Source organism: Tasmannia lanceolata, unplaced genomic scaffold, assembly GCF_043159265.1.
Source record: "Tasmannia lanceolata isolate RefF3 unplaced genomic scaffold, GAP_Taslan_0.1 ptg000007l, whole genome shotgun sequence".
NCBI classification, from domain to species: domain Eukaryota; kingdom Viridiplantae; phylum Streptophyta; class Magnoliopsida; order Canellales; family Winteraceae; genus Tasmannia; species Tasmannia lanceolata.
Genome location: NW_027518684.1, coordinates 10853241 through 10878657, shown reverse-complemented (window position 1 = coordinate 10878657; position 25417 = coordinate 10853241). Strand labels below are relative to the sequence as shown.

General features: G+C 38.4%; 2 protein-coding genes and 1 non-coding gene across 4 annotated transcripts; 2 read left to right on the top strand and 1 right to left on the bottom strand.

The window, feature by feature from the left end:
* The first annotated feature begins 9861 nt into the window (after window positions 1–9861).
* On the top strand, window positions 9862–14893 carry LOC143881861 (small ribosomal subunit protein eS25y-like). The gene is made up of 4 exons (XM_077385179.1): window positions 9862–10010; window positions 10156–10230; window positions 10994–11128; window positions 14453–14893. The coding sequence occupies exons 1-4, from the start codon at window positions 10008–10010 to the stop codon at window positions 14564–14566; spliced, it is 327 nt and encodes a 108-aa protein (XP_077241294.1). The 5' UTR covers window positions 9862–10007; the 3' UTR covers window positions 14567–14893.
* Window positions 14894–17920: 3027 nt separating this feature from the next.
* On the top strand, window positions 17921–17992 carry TRNAC-GCA (transfer RNA cysteine (anticodon GCA)). Its single transcript has one exon. It is a non-coding gene; the product is annotated as a tRNA-Cys (tRNA).
* A 505-nt stretch (window positions 17993–18497) lies between these two features.
* On the bottom strand, window positions 18498–24051 carry ACA1 (alpha carbonic anhydrase 1). 2 transcript variants are annotated; one of them, XM_077385177.1, is made up of 6 exons: window positions 23931–24051; window positions 22602–22813; window positions 20309–20415; window positions 19823–19925; window positions 19544–19726; window positions 18498–19074 (listed from the first exon to the last, which is right to left on the bottom strand). In XM_077385177.1, the coding sequence occupies exons 1-6, from the start codon at window positions 23998–24000 to the stop codon at window positions 18937–18939; spliced, it is 813 nt and encodes a 270-aa protein (XP_077241292.1). In that variant the 5' UTR covers window positions 24001–24051; the 3' UTR covers window positions 18498–18936. The 2 variants fall into 2 exon arrangements, with proteins under 2 accessions (XP_077241292.1, XP_077241293.1); XM_077385178.1 differs by lacking the exon at window positions 18498–19074 and adding an exon at window positions 19099–19334.
* Between the last annotated feature and the right edge of the window lie 1366 nt (window positions 24052–25417).

The window sequence follows — 25417 nt, the reverse complement described above, 5'->3', positions numbered from 1 at the left end:
CCCACCGAAAACTCGTCCAAACAAACCACACAACTCTTTTCAGAATCCTTCGCATCACAAATCCTCGTCTCTAATGCCTCGGTCGATGATCTTGATGCCGGAATCCCTCCAAACCCTCCCTCTTGACCAGAATTCATTGATTCAATTCCATCAAATCCAAGTCGGTCTCATCTCCTTCCTCATACTCAACTGCAATAGATTCCTCCACTTCAAAGGTGATTTCAAGATTCATCAAACCCATTTGAACAGCTTCTTCTCCACATAGGAGGCAAAAAAGATGCATCTCGTCTTGCAGAAATTGTAGGTTTTCCATAATTTCAACGCTGAAGGAGGTAAGCATATGAGTGACCAACATCCTACATGTCTCAGGTTGAATTATTTGGCTGAGACAGTATGAAAACTTTTCTTCCACAATTTCATCTTCCCTAGCATCGCGGATTAGGATTAATACTCTTTGGTCCGAAGAAAAATCCATGCGTGGAACAAAAAATGATATTGAACTCAAAATAAAGTTAAGTAGAAAGCTTGATCAAGATAGTATAGGGCTATGGAAATTTTTAGAAGAAGAAGATATGTGGAATATGGATTGGAGAGTCAAGTGCAAAGATATATGATCAAGAGAGGGAGTTCGAGATAGAGAAGGAGACCTTTGTATAAATAGAAACTATTACTTGAGTTCAAATTACTCGCACGGGACGTATCTTTATCTCCGTATATCTCGGCATCTACACACGGCAAGAAACTTGTATCGCCCGATATTTGTGGTAAGCTAGGCCGATATATGGGCTTGTATATCGCAGGTAAATCCTTGACATCATCTGATATCATAAAATTGGTTCTATCGGAAATTTCTGGTCCACTTACACCAATGTAGGTAACCCTCCTGGAGAACTAATGGTGCAATTTGGGCTACCATGCCAAAATTGTCTGATTGGCTTGATTTTTGTTTTGTTGAATATCCAAGATGAGTACTTTTTAGATGATTTTATATGGTGTAAGCCCTTATAGTCCCGTATTTTTTCAAAAAATACTGTACGGACCACACTATAGAATGATCCAAACTGTCCATCGGTCCATGTGATGCGCCATAACGTAAATAGGTTGTGCCCAAAAAATCATTTCAATAGAATGAGCCTAGCCCTTCCATGTTTATTTAGGCTTTAAGAAATGTTTATTTAGGCTTTAAGAAATTAAATTAAGGTGTTTAGAATATTACTAGTATTCCGGGCCCATGCTATGCTTGTGTGTAAAATGGTGGGAGCTACTGTAATCCATAGGTTTCAGTAAAGATGGTAGGCCCCACCCCCAACAAAATCTGAAGTGTAAGATGATGATGGGCCACACCACATTAAAATCATGAGGTGTAAAATGGTGGGGCCCATCCTTTGTAAAACCAGTTCCGAGTTTCTGGAGGAAAAGATTTCCAATAAAAAAATTAAAGGTCCCTCTAAGTTAAAAGTGTTTAGGTGGGTTAAACCTTTTTTTTTTCGTGTAAGAAAATTTAGAAATATTTTTTTCTTTCCAAAATATTGCTGCAATCCGGTTTGGATTTATTAGATTTGTTATCTTAGAGATCGTAACCTAGTTTAACTCACAACAATACACAGTTTGGATTAGTTAGTGGAGAGATCTAAACAGTTGCAAACCTTTTCAATTTCCTAAAATAGATCGATAAGCATAAATTATATGAGGAAAGTGTTGGTGAGCACCAAACTTATGGTGAGCTTAAGCGCCCATTCACATTGGGGCCTACTTTGTTAGGATGATCCAAAGCATTCATTTGAAAGGCCCTTACATAGATGGAGTGTGTACCAAAAATCAGCTCCATAGGATCATCCTAACCCATCCAATTAGTGGAGGTCAAAATGGACAGACATTATTTGTTCACAAATCTGCCCATTTTTGTCCTCCACAAATGGAGGGGTTAGGATGATCCTATGGAGCTGATTTTTGGTACACACCCTATCTATGATAGGGCCTTGCAAATGAATGGTTTGGATCACCACAGAAACTGTGGGACCCATGTGATTGGGGTGCTTAAGCTCACCATAAGTTGGGTGAGCTTAAGCTCACCAACACTTTCCTCAAATTATATATATGCAAAGCCATAAGACCAATATGAAAACTTTTCATAGTCAAAATTTGAGAAAAATGAATTATTAAACAATTCAGGTGGAAATTTCTGTACTTTTCCACACTTGTGTTAGTTGTTGTGATAAAGAACACCGTCGAACCTTTTCAGACCATGCACTCTTAATTTTTTTTTAACACTTCTAGGTCAGTAGGAGAGTCCTTGGATGCTCAATCATGGAAGGCTTTTCCATCAAAAATATGTTTTAATCCCTAACTTTTATCTCCTTGAATTTCATAAAATATATTTTCAACAAGTATTTTCAAAAATTATGTCCTACATTCTTCCAAACGAGATCTATGTGGATGAGAATTTGTGGAGTTTTAAGCCCTAGAGTATATAAATGGAGATATGTCTCTCGAGTGCATGAAAACACCAAAACACTGAATCCAACCTCGAATCAACACTCTCCTTAGAGGTAGTATGCTCTCAGATTTGGAAATGCCACCAAATCAAATCGTTGGCACTTTTGGGAATGAGAGAAAAAGAACAATCACCAAGTAAACATAGATCTTTTATCTCATCCAATAGGTTGGCAAGTCTACACAGACATGGACAGGTGATATTCCATTTCACCCACAACATAACATTAGAAGACTAGCTTTCCAATATTGGTTAAACGTCAAACTCAATAAGATTAATCAGACGAAGTGGGCATCTGAAATCGACACATTGGACACATATTGCTCTTTTCCAACCACTCAACAGTGCACGCCTCGTGAAATAAATGGGAACATGGCATGATCTTACCCTTCATCCCCACTGAAAACTCGTCCAAACAAATCACACAACTCTTTTCACAATCCTTCCCATCACAAATCCACGTCTCTAACGCCTCGATCGATGATCTTGATGCCGGAATCCCTCCGAACCCTCCCTCTTGACCAGAATTCATTGATTCCATCAAATCCAAGTCGGTCTCTTCTCCTTCCTAATACTCAACTGCAATTGATTCCTCCACTTCAAAGATGATTTCAAGATTCATCGAACCCATTTGAACAGCTTCTTCTCCACATTGGAGGCAAAAAAAGATGCATCTTGTCTTGCAGAAATTGGATGTTTTCCATGATTTCAATGTTGAATGAGGAGAGCATATGAGTGACCAACATCATACATGTCTCAGGTTTAATTATTTGGCTGAGACAGTACGAAAACTCTTCTTCCACGATTTCATCGTCGCTAGTATTGCGGATTCGGATTAATACACTTTGTTCTTCAGAACAATCAACGCGCGGAACAAAAAATGACATTGAGCTCAACTTAACGTTAGCCATTACTGAAGAATAAGTAGAAAGCTTGCTTTAGATAGTATAGAGCTATGAAAAAATTTAGAAGGAGAAGATATGTGGAATATAGAGTGGAGAGTCAAGTGCAATATATAAGTAGAGGGAGTTTAAGATAGAGAAGGAGATCTTTGTTTAAATAGAAACTATTACTTGAGTTCAAATCACTCGCACGGGATGTATTTTTATCTCCGAATATCTCGGCATCCGCTCATGGCCAATGCAGGAAACTTTTTAGCCCGATATTTGTGGTAAGCTTGGCCGATATGTGGGCTTATATTTCGGAGTTTTATCCGTGATATCAGCGGATACAGATGGTTATATCGGAAATTTCGGGCCCACTTACACCGATGTAGGTAACCCTCTTGGAGAACTAATAGTTCAATTTGGGCTACCGTGGAAAAATTGTCTGATTAGCTTTGATTTTTGGTCTGTCGAATATCCAACATAGTCCATTTAAGATGGATGGCCAGATCATCCATAGGTGGGACCCACTATGTAAAATTCGCATGCCTCTTGTATTACATGACGATGTGCCCTCTAAGGCCTTGTTGATTTAGGTTTTAAGATATTAAAATAAAGTGTTTAGAATATTACTAGTATTCCGGGCCCATGCTATGCTTGTGTTTAAAATGGTGGGCCCCACCTTAATCCATAGGTTTGGGTAAAGATGTTAGGCTCCACCCCCAACAAAATCTTAAGTGTGAGATGATGGGCCCCACCCAATTAAAATCATGAGGTGTAAAATGGTGGGCCCATCCTCTGTAAAACCATTGTTGAATTTCTTGAGGAAAAGATTTTTCCTCTAAGTTAAAAGTGTTTATGTTGGTTCCGCTTATTTTTTTTTATGTGTAAGAAAATTTAGAATCTAATTTGGGGCCTTTACTTTCTGTTGTTTGTTTTACAAACCAGCTAAGCGTGATTATTTTGTGATTATTTTGCATCATTTCTTTTAAGCCCGTAGTTAAATTTAAATTGAGCGTCACCTTGTGCCAACAAACCATCAGCATTTGGAACTTCATGTCAAAAACAAATGAGAAACAGGAAAAGAGAAAACATATGAACAAAGATCTTTGAAATAAACTCTCTTGTTTGCTTCTCATTATGTTTCCCGAACCTAAAATTTAGGAATAGCAAAGCAAAATAAGCATTCTTGCCTTACCTATTCCCCCAGTCATAGAGAAGCTCAGTCCTGGTTTCTTGGAGCTTGATTTGAGATACCATCCCAAACCGGCGGCGGCGGCTACCACACCAGCAAGAACTGCATAATTCCACTCTTTGCCAGTCGACATGCCTGCTGTTGAAGTGTCCGGGCCACTTGGTTTAGCATTAGTGCTTGTTGTCCCTGCAGCTGTTTTCGGTTGTTCTCCTGGTTTGTAGCCCTGAAAATACAACCATCTACCAACTAGTTTTACATACAAATAGTTCAACAAAACCGACATAAATGATATATGCTGAATGTTGATGGTTTGATTTGTTCGAGGGAATGATCAGATGCTTCAACTAAAGAAGCAAATGAGATCATTTCATCCAATTAACAGGGATAAAGAGGTAAATAAATTTTTGAAAGAATAATTTAGAGGCCCTCCCATAACCCAAGAACCAGAAGGGCTGGGTAAATCCTCCCAATTATTGTAACTCATTCCAATTCTCAATTCTCAATTCAGACTACTTTCCTCCATTTGTATAGGACTTGTGTAGGTACCACACCTTTCCAGAACAAAGTCGCATGTGTCCATGCAATTCACGGATTGGATGAAAATGCCACTTTCATCAAACTCACATTCATGGGTGAAAATTCCTTTGAAGTGAAAGTTTCACAGTTCTTGCAAACACCTAAAGACTTGACAACAATTTTGACCCTACATGCATAGATGCACTAACCTGAGATTCCCTGGACATCCAAACTGGACTTAACTCATCGATCATCCATCATTATGGGAGAATGGTCCTTTTCTAACTTGCTACACTTCTTAGAGTGGTTTTACATCCGAAACAGTGCCCATTTAAAAAAATGCAACATGCTTAAATAGCTGTGTGTGCGTGTGTGTGTGCGTGCATATATACAGTAAATGCAAGTCAACCGTGAACTGCAGCAACAGCTATACAAGCCCAAGGTTTAGGTTCTATACAAATGGCAATGGGTCTGACTTTAGTACGGTTTGTGCCAACTACTGAAGAAGAAAAGGCTGAGTAACCACATCTTTGCCCTTTTCTCAAATAACAAAGTACTTACAAAAGGTAAAAAATCCCATGAAAAATCGAGAATATTAATTAGAAGCATACCTTGCGTGCAAGCTTCTCCATTTTCTCTTGCTCAGTTTTCTGCAGCACATCCATAGAATTATTTAGTATGAAGATGAAATGCAGTAGAAATCTCTTTTAACTTGAAACATGGCAATATTAATAATATTTAACACGGTAAATAAGTCCAGTTTGTATTGAGAGAAAGACATGTACTAGAAAGCCCTTCAGTCTATAGAACATACCTATGAGAGTTCCAAATGCTCATGAAAAAGTAAAGCAGCACATTCAGAAAAGGAATAAGACATAGCAAAAACACCTGTCCAAGAATAATATTTAGAATTCTATTATTAACATAGTAAAATATAATAGAACATTATTTAGAATACTTCCATTAAAAAACATTATTTAGAACGCGATTAACATAGTACGATATATTACAATGTACCCAAGAAGGGATGTAGATCAAGAATATTGTCTTGTATAGTCATATGGGTTCATTGTAAACATCCTGTAGTCGCATGGTTCTCTTCTCATGGTCCATATCTTCACAATCAGCCATTGCATAATGCAATATGGTAAACACATTTCGTGCACATACCATTATAATTGCCATTGCATCCTTTCTCAATTCCACAATGCTCTATTTGGTTGCTCATTTTGGGGGTATTGCACAACTTCCAAAGATCTCCCCAAAGCATGTTTGGTTGTCATTTAGACTTTTGACCACTCGACAACTTCTAGACATCATTATTGCTTTTCATCCTAGATTCCTAGGTGGCGCCTACATGGTGGAGATGTTTCCCCCATAATCTTCTCCCCTTTTTTCACCAAAATTGTGAAATTTGTGTGGGGAATTAGGAGAAGATTCTTGTCTTATTATTTTTCGCTCTTTCTCCCTCTTCCCTTTCTCTCTCTTCCCCCCTATATTTTGATAACGACACCCTACATCTTCCGCTAATTTTCTCGCGCAACCAAACACTACTCACAAATTTCCTCCTAATCTTCTCTCCATCTTCCATGCTTGTCTAATTCTCTCTAACTTCTTCTCCTAATCTCCCAGCCATCTACAAGCAACCAAACAGAGCATAAGAGGCAGTGACAAGCATATTAATAGATTCTATGAGCACCTTTTATACTTCAAGGGCTTCCAAGTTCCAACGCACTCATTAGCCAATACAGGATAATTGGGAGCAGCTATTATTTCCTGCCCCCAAGTACATTTCTATAGGGGTATTCGCATGGTTTCCCAACACTCTAAAAAGTGTGCAAAATGCCCTGACTGGAGCTAGTTGCTGTCTAAATAGAGCAAACTGTATGTCCTTTACAGTAAATCCAACCCATGGTATGACACAATCTTCAGCACTAAAAAGTAAGGAGAAAGGATTAGGGACTAGGAAGAACAAACAATATAAGGCCTGTTTGGAAACCGTTCTCGAAATCATTCCAGTGGAGTATCAAAATCATTCTAACGAAGCATGGAATCGCGAAAGCAACTCCTTTTCAGTTCACAAAACTCCACCTGAAGTGTGCTTTTGGAATGAAAACTCAGGCCGCATTCTTTTTACCAAACACCATTCCATTCTTTAGAGTGAGGAATTTATAAAATCGCTCCAAAAAATAATTACCAACATGTTCATAGGTTTCCCTTGTTCTCTTGTTCTCTACCTCATTCCATTGTACGTTATGTCAATTTTCATATGCCTGATTTGTGTCATTGATAAGTTAGAGCGGTTGCGGAAGAACTTCCTTGGAAATAAAAAGAGTCGAAAGTACCAAGGGGATCCCTATTACAGTATCCGAAATTAGTATCGATTGTATCGACACAGCAATGAAGGCCCTGTTCGTTTCAGATTGTAACAACCAATGGTGAGGGCCCCAACCTATTGCAAGGCCTTAAATGAATAGTTAGGATCATCCCAAGAAGTGGGCCCAGGGTAAAAGAAACATAAACTGCATTTCACGGGCACGGATCACATAAAATCTCCATATATCAAGGGCGGCCCAAATCAAGCCTTGCAACGCGCGGACGACATAGAAAAACTAACGCGCAGACACCATATAAAAAATACTATCTGCATGCTTCAGTCGATTGAAATTTCGTGGGAGCAAAGTTAACGAAGGGGTAAGAAAAATCGTCGTCACTTTAGGGTTTTCGATCTTCCTTTATGCTCCCGACCCTTCACGCTTCCCGCTTCCCACCATCCCGGGTGCCTTCGCTTCCCGCTTTCGCTTCTCGCTCTGGCAAAAGACAGGTTCATGTATCCTGATAATATGTCTGGATAATGTTCATTTAAGTTTGGATTCCGATGGTCCATCAAATGGTCGGGGTCCATTGACACCCTTAGGCAAACTCAATACCCGTGCCCTAAAAGTTACAATATAATATGTCCCTTCTCAGATCTTATCCTTACTCAAATTTGGATTGTTCACTATTTTTTAAGAAAAAATTACGAGCATCAATAGGAAATAAGAAGAGGAATATCTCTAGGGCTCCGCAATGGAGAGTAAAAGAGATTGAAAGTTACAGAGAAATATGGGAGAAAAACCAATACAATGCGGGCTACGTTTGCATATATTGATAGAGAGCTTTACAAGCAATTAACATTAACAATAAGATAAATACTCGCTTAACTGCCTATAAGTAATTGTGTTTAAATTTAAAAATAGATAACTAAAAATAACTTCATAATCTTCCCTTACAATGATCCAACGGACAGATATTTCTAGATCTAATCCAATACATTCGAACATAGAGGCCGACTTGGCTGCCGGCTATAGAAACTGGTTTTTGTTTATTTTTGGGTTCAAGAGACGAAGGAAGGCTTTCTTACAATGTTTGCTAGATGGAACAAAGCGACGGATGAATCAAATCGTGGTCTAAAAAAATCAGGAGATTGAGGAGAAGACTGGTGGACTGCTACATGGGCCGTCCGCCGAAAAATGGAATCAATGCTATTTTTTTCAGGCCTAGGTTGGAGGCGCTGATACCATGAAAATAATTGAAAATTGCACGGAAATAAGGGAGAGCTAGATACAATGTGGGTTGCATATGCATATATTTATAGAGAGCTTTACAAGTATTTACATGAAAAACATGATAAACACGTGCTTAGTTACCTATACCTACTTGTGTTTAAATTTCAAAATAGATTAACTAAAAATAACTCCCTAATCTATAACTAAAAATAACTCCCTAATCTACCACTGCAATGATCCAACGGTCACGGTCAGATCTTTCTAGATATGATCCGAGACAAGGGCGGATGCACAAATAGCATGGAGTCCCCCCCACCCGAAAACACCAAAATCCCTCATGTGAAGGGGTAAATGGCTAAATGCCACCCCCTCCCCCACGACCAACCCTGCCCCAATGACTTGCAAAATCCCTCATGTGCAGGGGTAAATAAACTAGTTGGTTGGCCAAGCATAAGTAACTAGTTCTAAAACCTATTTATAAATCAAAACTCCGTTCCCTATTTTTCTAAATTTAGAAATAATGTAAGGGCCCGTTTCGATACCTCATGCATTTGTATTTTGATTTGGATTTGAGTTTTGGATACAAAATACATCAATCATGTTCATGGTCATTTTTTAAGAGGGAGGGAGGGAGGTCTCGCTGCCCCAGAGCAACGTCGAGGAGCAGCGACGGGGAAGGAAGTTCCCACAAACATTGGTTTCTAAATAACGTCTCGCAGAACAGACTTAAAAATCGGAATTTCTTGCACTGGTGTAGCTGATATAAAAATCTAAGGATCTGATCCAGTTCAAAATATCAACTAAATCCAAATCTAAATCTTGTGGGTATCGAAACGTGGCCTAAGATTCTTCCCTGAATCCCTGATTTCCTTTTGCCCTTAAACTCAACCTCTCGGGTGCATATGGGATGGAGGAGGTGATGGACCATCATCCGAGCTCGATTTGGTTAGCAAAACAAGGTGTGCCCCACCATGGTGTGCAAAATCGAGGGTGTCTACAAAACCTTCACTTGACGATCTCGTTTTATAGTCGTTCCCACGATGGACGGACGGATCTATCCTTGTCGTCAAAAATCAACGGTGGATCCACGATGTTAGATCTGAACAGTTATCCGTGGTAAAACTATCCCCACGCCAAACAAGGCTAATAATTGCAGCTCATGGTTTGTCATTTTCTGTAAACGACGATCTAGAGCTCTACAAGTAGGGACCACTTATTCAACGATCCAAATCACCCATAACCAAACCCTAGCTTTGTTCATCCTAATAAAAAGCGCCTCCCCCTCAAACAAACAAAAAAAAAAAACCCTAGCAGCTCATCTTTGCGAGAGGCTCCATCCGATCTGAAACCTTTGGAATAGCCTCAGCAAAATGGTAATCGAAACAATCTTTAGATCCTAATTTTCCCTCTATTTCGCTCGATCTGCTTTGATCTCTGTTATTTTTCTTCACTTAAGAGTTTATTCTCTCACTTTAATGGCGTTTTATCTGTTGTTCTTTTAACCCTATTTTGTTGCAGGCGCCTAAGAAGGAGAAGGCCCCGCCTCCATCTTCCAAGCCGGCTAAATCTGGTGGTGGAAAACAGAAAAAAAAGGTATGGATTCAGTATTAGGGTTTCACCTTTGATGTAGATCTTAGCGAGTTTTGTAAAGAACTTATTCTAAGTGAGGCTTTTGAAGTTTATTATCGAGATTGTAGTATTTTAGATGCTTGTGTTGATTCTGATTTAGGGTCGGGTTGGATACAAGGATTTTACTATCTAGGGTTGTAATATCCTGGATCTTACAAGCTAAACCCTGGATTTTAGAAGCTAAAACCTGGATTTTATAATCTAAAACCTGGATTCAGGATTGTGAAATCAAGTTTTAGCTAATAAAAACCAGGTTTTAGTCTACAAGATACAAGTTATAGCTTGTAAAATCCAGGACATTATAATCCTGGATTATGAAATTCACTTAGGGGCCGTTTGGATACGGGATTTTAGAATCCAGGTTTTAGTTTGAAAACAGTGTAAAAGAGGGTTCATGATCAAGCTGTTGGATGCTGTCCTGACAGTGTTTCTTGGATTTTAAGTGAGAAATTCAGGTTTTAAAAATCTCTCCTGCATCCTGAGATTTCTAAAACTTGGAAATATGGGATCTGCTACTCTCTTGCTGACATAAAGAAGGGCAAGAAGTCAAAAATGACGGCTGGTCTTCTTCTCTTGTCTCTTAGCTACAATTTTGAAGAAATCCCGGATTCTAAAATCCGTGTATCCAAACAGCCCCTATCCAAACGGTCTATTAGGGTTTTTGTTTATTCTCTCCCTGCATTTTTTTTAAAAAAAATTTTTGATATATTTATTCATTTTTTCGCAGAAATGGAGCAAAGGTAAGCAGAAGGAGAAGGTGAACAACATGGTTCTCTTTGATCAGGGTAGTTATGACAAGCTTCTTATCGAAGTTCCCAAGTACAAGCTCATCACTCCGTCGATCTTGTCGGACAGATTGAGGGTATCTCTCTCTCTCTTTCTCACTCTCTCATTATCTATCTTTCGAGCTGGTTGTGTTCACCTGTGTAGAATTGTGCTTGAATTTGTTTAGCTGGACATCTATTACCTCTTTTTAGTATGTCGTGGTGTTTTTGGTGGTGGTGGTTAAATCCGCAGTCCGTAGTTTGTTTCTTTATGTGCCCTAATGCCCTTACCTGATAGGGTCTGATAAGTGTAGATAAGGGCTCCTTACTATTCACTACTTTTAGTGGACAAAGGCTTTTGTTATGGTCATTACCGGTGTTTAAAAACATGGATGCGGCGCGGAACGCGACCGAAGAAAATCCTAGTCGACTTGGTACGACGCGGTCGAATACTTGGTCGATGCGGTCATAATTCTAGAGAGTCCAAGAGTTTTTATCGACTCTGTAGGGCAGAACTTGGAATGCGGATGTGGCACAACACGGAATACAGCCAAGGCAAAAGGGAGTCGACACGGATGCGGGGAAGTTTTAAAACTATTCATCGCTTTTAAAGTTATATTTGATTTTTCACATCCTGTCTAGTTTAGGATTTTGGGCTCATGATTACGAAAATATTGAATAGATTCTTGACTTCGCGTTGATCCAGTTTTAGATTGTAATTTGGTTTTTAGTCTGAGTTCCAGATTAGGTTTATTGATTTATGATTCGAAAAGGACCTTTAGTAGTGTTTCTGGTGTTGAATATGGGAGATCTGCAGATCTTCATGATGGAGTCCATGTGTAGGATTGTGAATGGTTTAGTAGGGGGAGAACCGAGGTAGTTTTGGAAACATGTGGGTTCATGTAAGAGGTCGCCCCTCAAGGTGGGTGTAGAGATTTTGGTTTTTGCATTCATTTGTTGGGTTTGTTAGGTGCAATGTTTTACTAATATAGAGCTTACTAATAGGGCTGGCTTAGCAGAAGAAATCCTTATTGGTGTGTTTTGTTGCGAAAAAATGGGCATTTCAGTAGCATTTCGATGGGATTTAGAAAGCCGAAGCACGTTTGGTTGTATTTTTTAGGTGAAAATCCGTTTTGACCCCTCGGCTTGTCGGAAGCCCGTCAGCTGACGTGGCTCACAATTAAGAGCCGAATGATAAGCCATGAAATCTGAGTTTTTTCTCTCGAATCTTAAAATTTCAACGTTTGAAATGACTTTTCGGCCCTGTTTGGTTCCATATGGTGGTGGGTGGAGTTTTATTGGAATTAGAAGTCAAACAGGATTTTAATAGGATGTCGGTTAAAGGGAAAAAAGGTGGCGTTTTTTAGAAGTGTTGTTTGGTTGAAAAGATAAAAGCTGGAATTATTGTGACGTTTGCATACATTGCTGCATATGTTGAAAAGCTAAAAGTTGAAAAGTCATTACAGCTGGAATTTTAAGATTCTAGAGAAAAAACTCTGATTTCATGGTTTGCCATTGAACTCTTAATTGTAAGCCACGTCAGCCGACACGCTTCCGACAAGCCGAGTGGTCAAAACGGGTCTTCACCCAAAAAATACAACCAAACATGCTTTGGCTTTCTAAATCTCATCGAAATTATACTGAAATGCCCATTTCTTCGCAACCAAACACACCATTCAACTTTTAGCTTTTCAACAAATGCAACAATGTATGCAAACGTCACCAAAATTTCAGGTTTTATCTTGTCAACCAAACGACACTTTTAAAAAACGCCACCTTCTTTCCGTTTGACTGACATACTGTTAAAATCCCGTTTGACTTCTAATTCCAATAAAACCCCACCCACCATATGGAACCAAACAGGGCCTATCTGGATGAGAACATTACCTATTGACTGAGCCCTATCATAATTTAGCTCAGCCCTTCTATCGTTATGAGTTGGGGGGTCAAGGGCACGACCGTAGAAAACCATGCCTTTCGAACCTAATGCAACACCCTTCTTAGTATGGCTTCCAAATCAAGAAAAATTCGAGAATGCATTCGACCAATGGATCACGGTGGAGAAAGAAATGTACGATCCATACTCAAACATGTTCGTTCCCTTATACAATGCCTTACCTGTGCTCAGCCACACGTCTTTTCCGTTCTCCATAGACCCACGCATCAATTGGAGCTCTGCCCTTTCCAACCAAGAACGACCTGTTCTGTCCAAACCATTGGACCATGGTTCAACCTCTGTAATACTATGTATAAATTAATTTCAAATTTGAAAAAGAAATTGAGGAAAAATAGATTAAAGAATGGGAAAAAGAAAAAAAGGCAAGATAGAGAGAAAGTTGTTAGGTTTTCCTCTTAATAAAATACGGAAGATGAAATGAGAGAGAGAGAGAGAGAGAGAGACGTTTTAGTTTCCTTGTTGATAGTCCTTTGGCTTCGACCCTAATCTAAACAATCATCACGCCATGGTTCCATTGCGACATGTATGATGATTGGATCAATGAATATTTTTGGTCATCACAAGTACGGCATATTGCCCTGGCTCCCACTCTCAACAAATGATTTTGTTTTTTATTCTTGCACGTTAGAAAAATGATCCCGATTGATCGACTTTGAAACAATGGGTTGATGGGGGCCCACTGGGGATTTGAAAGAAGAGCTGGGGGATGTAATAAAGATCTCATCAATTATATGCTTGGATGCCGTTCTTTTTTTAAATGGATGCTGTTGGTCTAGACCTATGATCGAACATGATGAAAAGGCTGTCCTTCAAGATGTCTTTAAGCAATTGATTTTTTTCATTGATCTTGCGAATGAGATATCTGTTCAGCATCAGGCCAAGCCCACTAGGTTGCCTTGTGTTGTGATGGTCCAGAAGATCAACCATCTCGATTACGAGCATATATGCCACATATGCACAGATTCATGATTGTTTTCATTCATCTTTGTATACCTCTAAAAACTATGTCCATAGTACTAGATTCAGGCTTTATGACATCTCTAATTCTGTGATGGGAGTTCTTTGGTCTTTGGCCTCTCAAATTCTTGTATGCATGAAATTAAATATGATTATTTGTAAATAATGGTTATAGTAGTTTTAAAAATGATGCAATTGATTGTCATAAAAAAAATGATCTAGTTGATGACTTCTAAAGAGGCCTTAATGCCCCATTTGCAAATAAGAGTAAATTTGAATTATCTAATCTGCAAATAAGGACCAATTTTGGTTGCATCCAATGAGGCCTCAGGCCTGTTCAATATATTGTCTGTTAATCAAGCATATGTTTTAAGGGTGACCAATAGAAAACCAAGATTTTGCTCCTCTTTTTTTTTCTTCTTTTGTTGCGTTAATGTGTTACTGTAAAATAACTATATGTTTTGGTAATGATTGATTAATGGAAAGCTGTTTGTCTCATCATCTTCAGATTAATGGATCGCTCACACGGAGGGCAATCAAAGATCTAATGGCGAGAGGTTCTATCAGGATGATTTCTGCTCACTCCAGCCAGCAGATTTACACCAGAGCCACCAATACCTAGTAGTCCTTTTTCATTAGTTTATGGGCTGGATAGCCAACTGGTGGCCTTTTTGTTAGGAGTAACTGATGATGGCTTTAGTTTGCAGTTTTTGGATTACATGGTGATTCAGTCTTAGTTGGATTGGATTTTAAATTCTGTTTACTGTTAAGTGGCTGCTACTGCAATAGTCATTTCTATTTCTTATGGTATTATAAACACTTCCATGGTGTGGCTGTTGATCGCATTGGATGAATATTCTCTGTAGGTCTGCAGCTCATGTTCAATCTCTTCTGTTATGGATTCAGCCATTTGAGGCTGCCCGTGGAATGATAAGAAACGGTTCTTATATGGGTTTTAAGTGGCTGCTACTGAAATTCCGTTCTGATTAAGCATTTTGTGTTACTTTAGGAATGAAATTTTTTTAGTTCTGCTACTCCGTTTCAGAAAGCGAGCAAGTAGGCAACAGAGGAGCCAGATTTTGCATTGGTCGTAGACTCAGTGATTGTCACATTAGTAATACTCTTATCTTAGTGCTAATATTCTAGGATCAGTTTGGTTTCATGTAGTTACCTCAGAGTAGTGGTACAAGTAGTCAACAGAGAGGTGACAAGCCCTGTAGTTACCAGTTAATTAGTGTTTGGTTATCATTCTTGTAGGGTAGTGGTAGGGGGTGTCATTGCCAATAGAGAGAAGTGAGAAAGATAGACTGATAAAAAACACCGCTATCTTCTGACTGTACACGCCACTAGATCACCTGTCGATTTTGTGAATTGTGATGATGAAGATGCGTGAAAGCGGCAACAAAGTGGGTCTCTAGTGTTCTAATTTTGTGCCTCTTCATGAGCCAAAATGGCCTTGGGCCAGAAAGTACCTCATTGTGCTATTTTTTCGTTGTCTTCTTTGTACACATGGTTCCTCATTTGAACCCAAGAATGACACGGTCGTGAAGTTGAGTACATGCAGGTTGGAACCTCTCGAAGTATAAATGATTAAATAACACCAACTCTTACAGCTTAATCTTTTCGAGAAATTGATTGTTTCAAATGATACCAGAGCTATTGCCTCACAGCACCTCATTGGTTCAAAAGCCAACAGCCAACAACTTCTTGATATTAAAAAACCACATGCAAGGCCGACCCAAAAGAGGGGTCATATGTGCCACATATATGGCTTGCGGTGGGAAAAGAGGTGCCACACGTAAGGGGCAGTGTTCAAGTATAAACAATTAAATAACACCAACTCTAACCGCTTCCTTATACAATCAGCTGATGAGGTATCACCCCATCGGTGTTCCATTGGTCACAGACTCATGGAAAAAGGAATGAGTTTCCACAGAACCATGATGAGCCAAAGACCAAACAGTTGATGGTTGTAGATATAATAAGTGAGTGGTATCCGATGGTGAACTTAAGGAATAATGGATCATTTGCTTTGATACCACGAAGAATTCGAAGAACACAAAAGGAATAATGGAACACAAAAACTCTCACAATGGTACTGATGTTTGAGAGCTGTATTGTACAGAATTTCATCAAAATAAAAGAATACAAAGCTCTACCACATTTTAGTGGTGGTGTTGCTTTAAATAGAATACCTAAAGATGAGAATTGACTCTGGTGTTGTTGCTTTAAATAGAATTCCTAAAGATGAAAATAAGTCAATCTAAGACAACCTTCATCTAAATAAAACTAGTCTAATCCCAATCTATTTGCGATATTATATGATGTATATTCACAATAATCTATAATAGTTTCCTAGTAAACTACCCTGAAAGCTATCCCAATCTCGAACATAACTAATATCTAATTTTAAGTGTTAAAAAAGTGCGAACATAGCTAATACCTAATTTAAAGTCTAATCCCAACTGTCATCAGATGATTCAAGGGTCGATCCGGTCACCCATGGAGATTTTCTAATGTCTTTGATGAGATCTTGGATAGGGTTGACAGTCATATAGTGAGATACCAACATGTGAGGAGATCGACAAATGAAGTGGCGGATCATCTTTCTCGGTCTGGAGTCTTTGACTTTCGTCCTCCTTGAGGAGATCTTGTTCTTGCTTATCATTCTCTTATTGTGGCATGTTCGCCAACCCAAAGGGTACTTGTGGCATGTTCGCATGTTTGTAGATCGTGGTAGCTGATCTGGTGGGCAACTCTCGGGATAGTGTCTATACTACATATTACATACATTCCGAAAATGTGGGTGGCCCTCGAGGCTATTTAAACTTTCACTTGGTTATTGAATACCTTTACTATCTAGGAAAAGCTTTGGAGGCCCCACATTATTCAAAATGACAAAAATATAATTTTTGGTAGCTCTTAATGTTCTTATAAATGTAAATATCTCTATACCTATTAAATAGCTTGCAATTGTAAATTTCTCTAATGATCTATGTTCTATATGATGGGAAATTTTGGGTGGTTTGAGGTTATTTAAAAATTTATAAATGTAAAGTCTCCTTTGACTTTTAAATACCATATAAATGTAAATTTTTTATAGCAAATAAATGCCTTACATTTGAATAATTGGATCTATTTTTAACTTATGAAAAATTAGTCATAAAAGGAGGCATTTTATGGGGTGCATAGCAGTGTGTGCTGTTCTCTTGTACTATATAAGTATAACTAGTTGCAGTCCCGTGCGATGCATGGGGCCGCCCAAAAAAGAAAGCTTTATAACTAAAAAAGAAAAGAAAAAAAAATAAAATATATATATATATATATATATATATATATATATATATATTTATTTATAGAAAGCTTTATTTAATAGAGAGATAGTAATCCTTGATTTTAGGCATTTTTTTAATTCTATGATTATAATCCACGTGGCACAGCCCCATCTTACCACATCGATATAGATAGATTTAATAGAGAGAGAGATTGTAATCCTTGATTTTAGGCATTTTTATCATTCCGTTTTAGGCTATTCAATAGAGAGAGAGATTGTAATCCTTGATTTTAGGCTTTTTTTTCACAAGTTATAAAAACGGGATGGAGAATACCAAGTGTTTTTATATTTCGGGATGCAGTGTGGGTGCCACGTGGTGCCACCCCAGCTTACCACATTCAGCTTTATAATATATAGATAGATAGATGAGAAAATATTTGGGACCCCAAGTTTATTTAAAGCCTTACAAATTAAATATTAAATATCTTATAAATATTTTTTATAACTACTAAATATGCAACACATGTAAATTTCTCTATAATTATTATATACCTTATTATTCAGGTTCCTTTATAGATATTAAATACCTTACATTTTAGGGCCTAGCTTTATTTTTCTGAAAAAATTAAGTCATAAATGCACCACATTTGGGATGAATAAATATTATTAATATCTTTTAATTGGATTTTTTAAGGCATTAATGGGTCCATAGCTCAGTGGTAGAGCATTTGACTGCAGATCAAGAGGTCACCGGTTCGAACCCGGTTGGGCCCTAAATTTTCTATTTTCTGTTTTTATTTTTAAATTTTTTGTCAACCCTCTTTCTCTTTGATCAATTTCTAATTTCCATAAAAAAAATCTGCTTCAGGCTTCCCTCAAAGACATCCTCTTCAAACCAGGGTGAGTTTGGTTGCAGATAGTTACCTCGTTGAGAAGGGGTGAATTAAAACTTAAATAGCAGTAAGTGCGGAGACAAGCATGTATATATAGTTAACTTGTAGTAGTATCTGGTTGTCAACCTCGTGGTAGTGGTATGGGGTGTCATTACCAGTACAGAGAGAAAGAAAAAGCATTAATCCTGAGATTCTACTAGCAAAAGGTGGTTTTTTGCTTGGATTTTACTAGTACACACTAGAGAGTAGAGACAAGGAGGAAACAAGCTAAGTGGCCTCTTGCTACTTGAAACTCTACATGCAACCAAATAGAGTGTTTTGCTGACATGACAACAAGAAACCTAACAAAACCTCTGTAAAAACCGGTGATATTGTGCAACCAAACAGACCCACTGAGAAACCCACCTTAATTATTTTAAAGTCTCAACAATATATCCATTCTAGTTCACAGTCAAGAGAGAAGATAAAGAGCTGGAGACCCTAAAAACATCAATCATAGAGCTCTCAAACTCAACAACTCTCTCATATGCACCATGTAAAATAAGCGTAGATCAGGGGAGCAATTACCAATTTGTGCAAGGCTCTAAGCTGCATAACACTTCGTGGATCACTAAAGGATCACTAAAGACAGGAGCTACCTCTCTCTCTCTCTCTCTCTCTCTCTCTCTCTCTCTCTCTCTCTCTCTCTCTCTCTCTCTCTCTCTCTCTCTCTCTCTCTCTCTCTCTCTCTCTCTCTCTTAAAATTACTAGGATGGCATTATGTCTATAAGATGCTGATTAAGGATGGCATCATGAAACATCCATGACCATGAATGCACCATGACGTCAACGGACGTGCTCCTCGCTTTCATATAGCTCCACGTGTCGGCCGTTGAGTGGTTGTGTAGGCCTTGAGTTGTTCTTGCATTCCTTATTCAGGGGAGCTCTCAGTTCAGCTAATTGCTCCTTGGATAACTCTCTCACCTACATGCACACATGCTAGCTTAATAAACGAATACCACTTCTTTTGTTAAAAAAAAATGATAAAGTGTATACACTGAATCATCAATATATGCACCCTTTTCCATTGTCTAGTCAGAGAAGTAGAAGGTAAGATATGTTGATTGAAGTTAATTAAAGCTACTTATTTGTGGATAAATGGGCAGCAAAAACATGGGTTCAAATCAGCAAACAATTAAAGGCCTTAGCGCCAAAATGGTCTTTCAGACTGCAAGAGGCTCTTCCTGAAAAAGAGTTGAAACTACCAGACATTAGTAAATTAAGATTCAAAATGCAATTACTTTTTCATTTCCCCTAATTTCTATGACTATTATCACCATTATTTGCAAATTAACTTCAAAGCCATTTTCTGATTTGCATATAAGATTTTATCGATCCTGTTTTTAGAGGTATTTAAAGAGGCCCTAGATAAGGAGGGAGAAAAAAAATTTACCTTTCCAAGGACATTCCAGATGACATTTTCAGTGCAGGGAGGAGTGGTTAATGAACCCAAATATCTGAAGTACTTGTGAGTACTCTTTTTCATTTCCTTGGTCTTCAACATTCCGACTGGGACACGTGCGGCTTCGTCACCCATGTAAACCTCCTTAGCCAGTTGTTTCATACGATCTTTTATCTACAATCTCCAAAGAACATATATCTATTGTCATTAAGGAAAGTGTTTTTTTTTTCACATGCATTTGCTACTAGTGTTACTATATGTCTTCACTACCTGGAAGAGAAAAGGATCAGGAGCCCCGTATTGGAAGAGAACTGCCACCACAGAGAAGTTGCCATCGTCACTAAGATGGACTAGATGAAGCTCCGCAGGGAACCTGTAAAACTCAACACAACTCAACTAAGCCTTTGTCCCAAACTAGTTGGGGTCGGCTATTGAATCCTTTAGAAAATTTTCATGACGAAGGTGGAAAGGATCTATCCATCTCAAATTGACTGAGTCTAATCCTGATACTAGTTGGGTTCGTCTACATGGACCATTTTCTTCATCTGGACCAGATGAAGCTCCGCAGGGAACCTCTCATTTTTGTTAAATCCTTCTTACATATAAAATGCATTTTGTTATTCACCTAAATTCTCAGTATTTGGCACTATTTCGACCTCATAACAGCTAGTAATTTTCACATTGATATTGTATACCACTTTCTTGTTATAATTATATGTTTATATTTACTAGGTTTTGAATGAAAGAGAGGGTTACCGGATGCCATTGATGGTGTGCTCCGAAGGTGAATGCCAATGCATTTGTTTCAGTGTATAGTTCTTGCCCTCCACTCTCAACATTCCCCCATCACTCTCCATCCGTAGCTGCAAAATGACCCAAATGCCCTCCGCAATCACTCATTTTTCATGGAAAGAAAACTCGGTATTAATTAAGCAAATCCCAATTAAATAATTCAAACTGTCTCAGATTCCAATCTATGATGTACATGCAAATAACTATCCATCAGTAATACTGCCCCCCTCATGGAATGGACATCCAGTATCGAGTCGATCAGATAGACGGTCCAGACCAATCAGAGGTGGGGCCCACTCTGTCATAGCGCCCTTTTTCTTTATTAAACATAACATGTGATCTCCTCATTCCTCGTCTCCTCTCCCAAAAGCTATAATATAAAATGCGTTGCAGTGTCATGTCCTCTCTTTTTTCCTGTGTTTTTGGGCCTGTTTGGATACCCCTAAAGGAAGTCATTAGCTATTAGGATTACATAAATAAGAAAAATGGGTATCATGGAACCCCTAAAGGAAGTCATTAGCTATTAGGATTACATAAATAAGAAAAATGGGTATCATGGCACCCCCTAATAATAGAAAAATGAGACATACTAAGCTGCATTTTTTTATATGGTGGACGACCGTGCTTGCACATGAAGCAACAACAAAAAACCCACCCTGGCCTACATTGTTGGGGTGGTCCAAACCCTAGCCCAGTAGCAGAAGATAAACCTAACTATCAGATTTGTGGAGATTTAAAATGGACGTCACAGTTTAGAAACCTTCATTAATCGGAGGGTTAGGATCATCCTACATTTAAAACGGCGATTTTTTTCGTGCTAAGTGCATCCACCTCTATTCACCTGTAGAAGCTCATTTAATATTAAGAAGGTGACTTATTCAACCCCTTTTCTTACTTGGGACAACCCTCTGGTGTATTTAAGACTACTCTTCTACTGTTATACAGCAGAGGGGGCTCTCCCAAGTAAGAAATGGGGTGAATATAATTGGAAATGATGTCCCCGTCCCCTTTTTTTATGAGGAAAACTTGCCAATGTGGACACCAAAATACGAGAATAGCCAAGAGTTGCCAACGGGGGGACACTATTGAAAAATTGTTAGAGAGGAACGAAATTGGGGTTATCAACCCTCTAAATGGGGTTATCAAACTCTTAAAAGGGGGTTATCAATTGGGTTATCAACCCTCTAAATGGGGTTATCAAACTCTCAAAAGGGGGTTATCAATTCTGGTAATTCTCGTATTTTGATGTCCCCAGTTGGCAATTTTTCTTTTTCATGATTATACTACTATCGAAAAAAAACAACCAGTAGCACTACTCCCCGCATTAAACACCTTTCAGGTTAGTTAATGTGTCTTCTGATAATCACAGATTCACAACCGCCGTTTAATAGGTCACTGGGAGTACCCATCAGAAAAAACAGGTCACTAGGACTAAATAAAGTAAAGGTAAGGATGCCACGAAAAGGTAGTTCGGATATCAATTCCGTTGATACTACTGTCCCTACATAAGTATTATAGAGATATCAGATATAAAAGGAATGATTTCCTTGATACATAAAGTCATAAATACCGGATAGACCAACTGTATAGTGCAGGCACACAATCCATGAAACCAACCAGCAAATCACGACCTGAATATGAACAGATAGTGGGACCCACCCACTACTTGCCTGATGAGATAAGCACCTCTTTCGAAAAAATGTGGGCCCACCTCTTGTAAGAATTACGTACCATCTTTTACTCTCTTTGGGAAATGATATCAGCACAGCCATGTTTTGATATTTTCACTAACACATATTGTCTTTTAGCATTCAAAAAGCTGTCAAAGGTTATTACGATTCTCAAAGCCAATTGAAAAAGAAAAGACATGCTGAGTTTGTGGCCTTGTGCAATTGTTAAAACATAGTCTAATGGGCTTGTGAGAGCTCTTCTTGGTAACAGTAATAATCTTTGACATACATAGAAATGATATCAGCACCACAAGGCTTTAATAATTACACAGACCCAGCTTGTCTTTTCCTTTTTAATCTGCTTGTGAGAGGTTTTTGGGAACTGTAATAACCTTTTTGACAGCTCTTTAAATACTAAAAGACAAGATGTTAGTGAAAATATCAAAACATGGTTGTGCTGATATCATTTCCCTTATTAAAACATACTCATGCTTATTTCAATTCCCCAAGAAAACAGATCTCATAAAATTTCTATCTTTTACTATATTATATATATATTTTTTTGGTATGAAAGATAAAGAACAAACCATGACATTGAAGCCATTGTCAACTAACGTAGCATTTGCAAGTTTGTATTCTCTTGCTAATGGCTCGAATTTCGGATTCCTGATGGCATCCTTCTTTACTATGTTTATTGGGGATTGATGCTTTCCATTCGAGCAGGCATAAAAATCCGGGCTCAAGCTCCCCCATTTTGCCGGGCCAGTCAGGCCTACGTAACCAAATTTAGTATATGGTTCTGCAAGAAAAATAAATAACAAAGGTTAATACAAATAAGGAAGATACTTCTAAAACGGGATCCCGTGCTGAAATAAAGAAGAACAAGGTGAAAATGACCGACCCATTAGGCCATTTTCACCCCCCTTTTATTTTGAATTTTTATGGGGATACTCTCTCTCTCTCTTTTGTTCTTTGCGCAAGTGCATCGTCTTTTTTATTTTATTTTTTTCACCACGAGATCCTGTTTTGCTAGCAACCCTTTACAAATAAAAAGAAAAAGTGGCAACTACTTAAGCAAAACCAGCGGAGATTTTCCTTCTTCTTCTTCTTTTTGAATGGCATTCAACATGTTCTTTTCAGAGTGTCACTAAAAATGTAACAAAAATACTTAACAAAAAAGGGCAATTGCATATAAACCAAAAGCCCTATTATTGTTAAGATTTAAGAATGAGAAATGATATCAGCACAACCATGTTTTATTAAATTCCATTAAAAAATATATTGTTTTAATAATTGCACATACCTAGTTTGTCTTTTCTTCTCCAATTGGCTTGTGAAAGCTTATTGGGAACTGTAATAACCTTTGATGGCTCTCTAAATAATAAAAGACAAGATGGGTTAGTGCAACTATCAAAAACATGGTTGTGCTGATAACATTTCCCTTAAGAGTAACCCTCAAACTCAATATAAAATGGCCTTAAATCAATATCTCACGACTTTTCTGCCTAACAAAATTTCGCTTTAGCATTTCTCATTTAAAAAGGACTGCAGATTGATAGGGATACAAAAACAAATAACTTGCGGAAAAATCTGGACAGAGTTTACAGACTATGTTATTCTTATCAGACCTCCAAGGGTCAAAACTTAAAACAAAGAAAAGCATATTACTAAGATCTCTCAGTAGTTTGTAGAGAGATTGGTTGAAACATTCTTTTGAGTTTTTTTAATCTCTCAGTAGTTCATTTGTAGATATCAACTATCATCTTCTCTTCCTCTTATATACACTTCCAAGAACAAAAACCACCGTCTAGATTCTAGAGCCACTGTGGGCGAAAAATACCCAAAAAAAAAAGAAAAAAAACCAACACTTTAAAGAGAACGTTAATAAATAAAAAAATAAGAATAATTTCTCTTACGTTTTGCATCAACCAAAGCGATCAGCAGCGACACCATTCCAGCGAACAAACTGGTGATTAAGGCAGCCATTCTCTCTCGCTCTCTCTCTCTCTCTCTCTCTCTCTCTCTCTCTCTCTCTCTCTCTCTCGCTGCAAGAAATGAAGTGTGCCTCTCTCTCTCTCTCTCTCTCGCTGCAAGAAATGAAGTGTGCCAGTTATATTTATAGGAGAAATTATATGGTAGAGGGCCGTGCACACACGTGCAGCCCAAAAATACAGTGGGGCCCACATTGTTTGTAGGACCATGTAAAAAGGACTTATCAAAAGCATGGACCATGTATCTGTCGGGGCCCACTGTTGACGAGCCACTTTCTCATCAGCCCACTGGACCAATGGTTTGGATCTCCTGATCAGAGCTCATTTCTTTGGTAGGTGTTAATGTGGGCACTGCCCTTAGAGATCTCCCCATTGGGATGATCCTAGCCATTCTTTTTTTTTTTGCTATAGCTATAACGTGTTTGGTGTGAGGAAAGAGGGATTAGGATCCACTTATCAATGTGACCATTACATATTGGGCCCATCCATAGTGGGAACATTGAATGGATAGTGCAAGTCCATCAGCCTTTACTCCATACCTTTTTATGTATGTGCCCAACATGTAGGAGTTGCATCCAAGGTTTTAAATTTCGGTTTCGGTACTGATTTCGGACTCCACCGAAATCCAAAATTTTGCGCCAAAATTCGGTATTAATTAAAAAATATTATTTAATAAATTTCGAAGGACCATCTGATCATGAGTCTGTAAAACAGTGGGGCATCGTCTACATTTTGGGCATGGCCCCCCAATGACGAATGCTTAGCAAGTGTAAATTAGTCCGACCCCCCCAAGTGTAAATTCCTGGCTCCGCCTCCCCTGCACGTGAGTGTGATCCGTGTGTGATAGGATTGCTTCTAGTGATGATGTTCCAACGACCCCGTAGAAGTAGTCCAATGGTCTAAATTCAATATACAAAATTCATTAGATTGCATATTGAGGATAAACCAGCTGAACAAGAGCTTAAACGACTCCACGGCCCAGTAATGGACGGTCGAGATCATACTGTGTAATGACATTGGTCCCCACTGGCGATTCGTATTTCATTGGTCTTCTTCAATGACTAAAACAGAATTTACAAGGCCATGCAAAGGGTAATTTTATCATTTTAAGGGCATGTTTGAAGAAGTGGTATAGCAAGGCGAAAAGCTGATGCAGCCTTCAGGCAAAAAGATGTGGGCATTGAATATCCCACTTTACTATACATAAAAGAAAAGGTGAGGGACCATGGTTTAGTGGTTAGTTTCCGATGGCATGGAAGAAAAAAAAAAGAAAAAGTGGCCATGGTTTAGTGGTTTAGTGTCATAGCTAGAAGCTGACACAAGCTATTTTTCACCATATTTAACGATAAAAAGGAAGTCGTTGTCATCTGCACTTGCTAAACTCGTACAAGGAAAAAGGTGTGACCATAACA

What these genes read in the sequence shown, in the direction of transcription:
- ACA1 (XM_077385177.1), bottom strand. Translation starts at nt 24,000, where the DNA reads ATGGCTGCCTTAATCACCAGTTTGTTCGCTGGAATGGTGTCGCTGCTG. An exon ending in ACAATGGCTTCAATGTCATG is followed by an intron (nt 20,416 to 22,601) that starts GTTTGTTCTTTA and finishes GTCATTTTGCAG; the next exon opens with CTACGGATGGAGAGTGATGG. An exon ending in TCTGGAATGTCCTTGGAAAG is followed by an intron (nt 19,075 to 19,543) that starts GTAAATTTTTTT and finishes GTGTGCATGTAG; the next exon opens with GTGAGAGAGTTATCCAAGGA.
- LOC143881861 (XM_077385179.1), top strand. An exon ending in GTGGAAAACAGAAAAAAAAG is followed by an intron (nt 10,231 to 10,993) that starts GTATGGATTCAG and finishes ATTTTTTCGCAG; the next exon opens with AAATGGAGCAAAGGTAAGCA. An exon ending in TCTTGTCGGACAGATTGAGG is followed by an intron (nt 11,129 to 14,452) that starts GTATCTCTCTCT and finishes CATCATCTTCAG; the next exon opens with ATTAATGGATCGCTCACACG.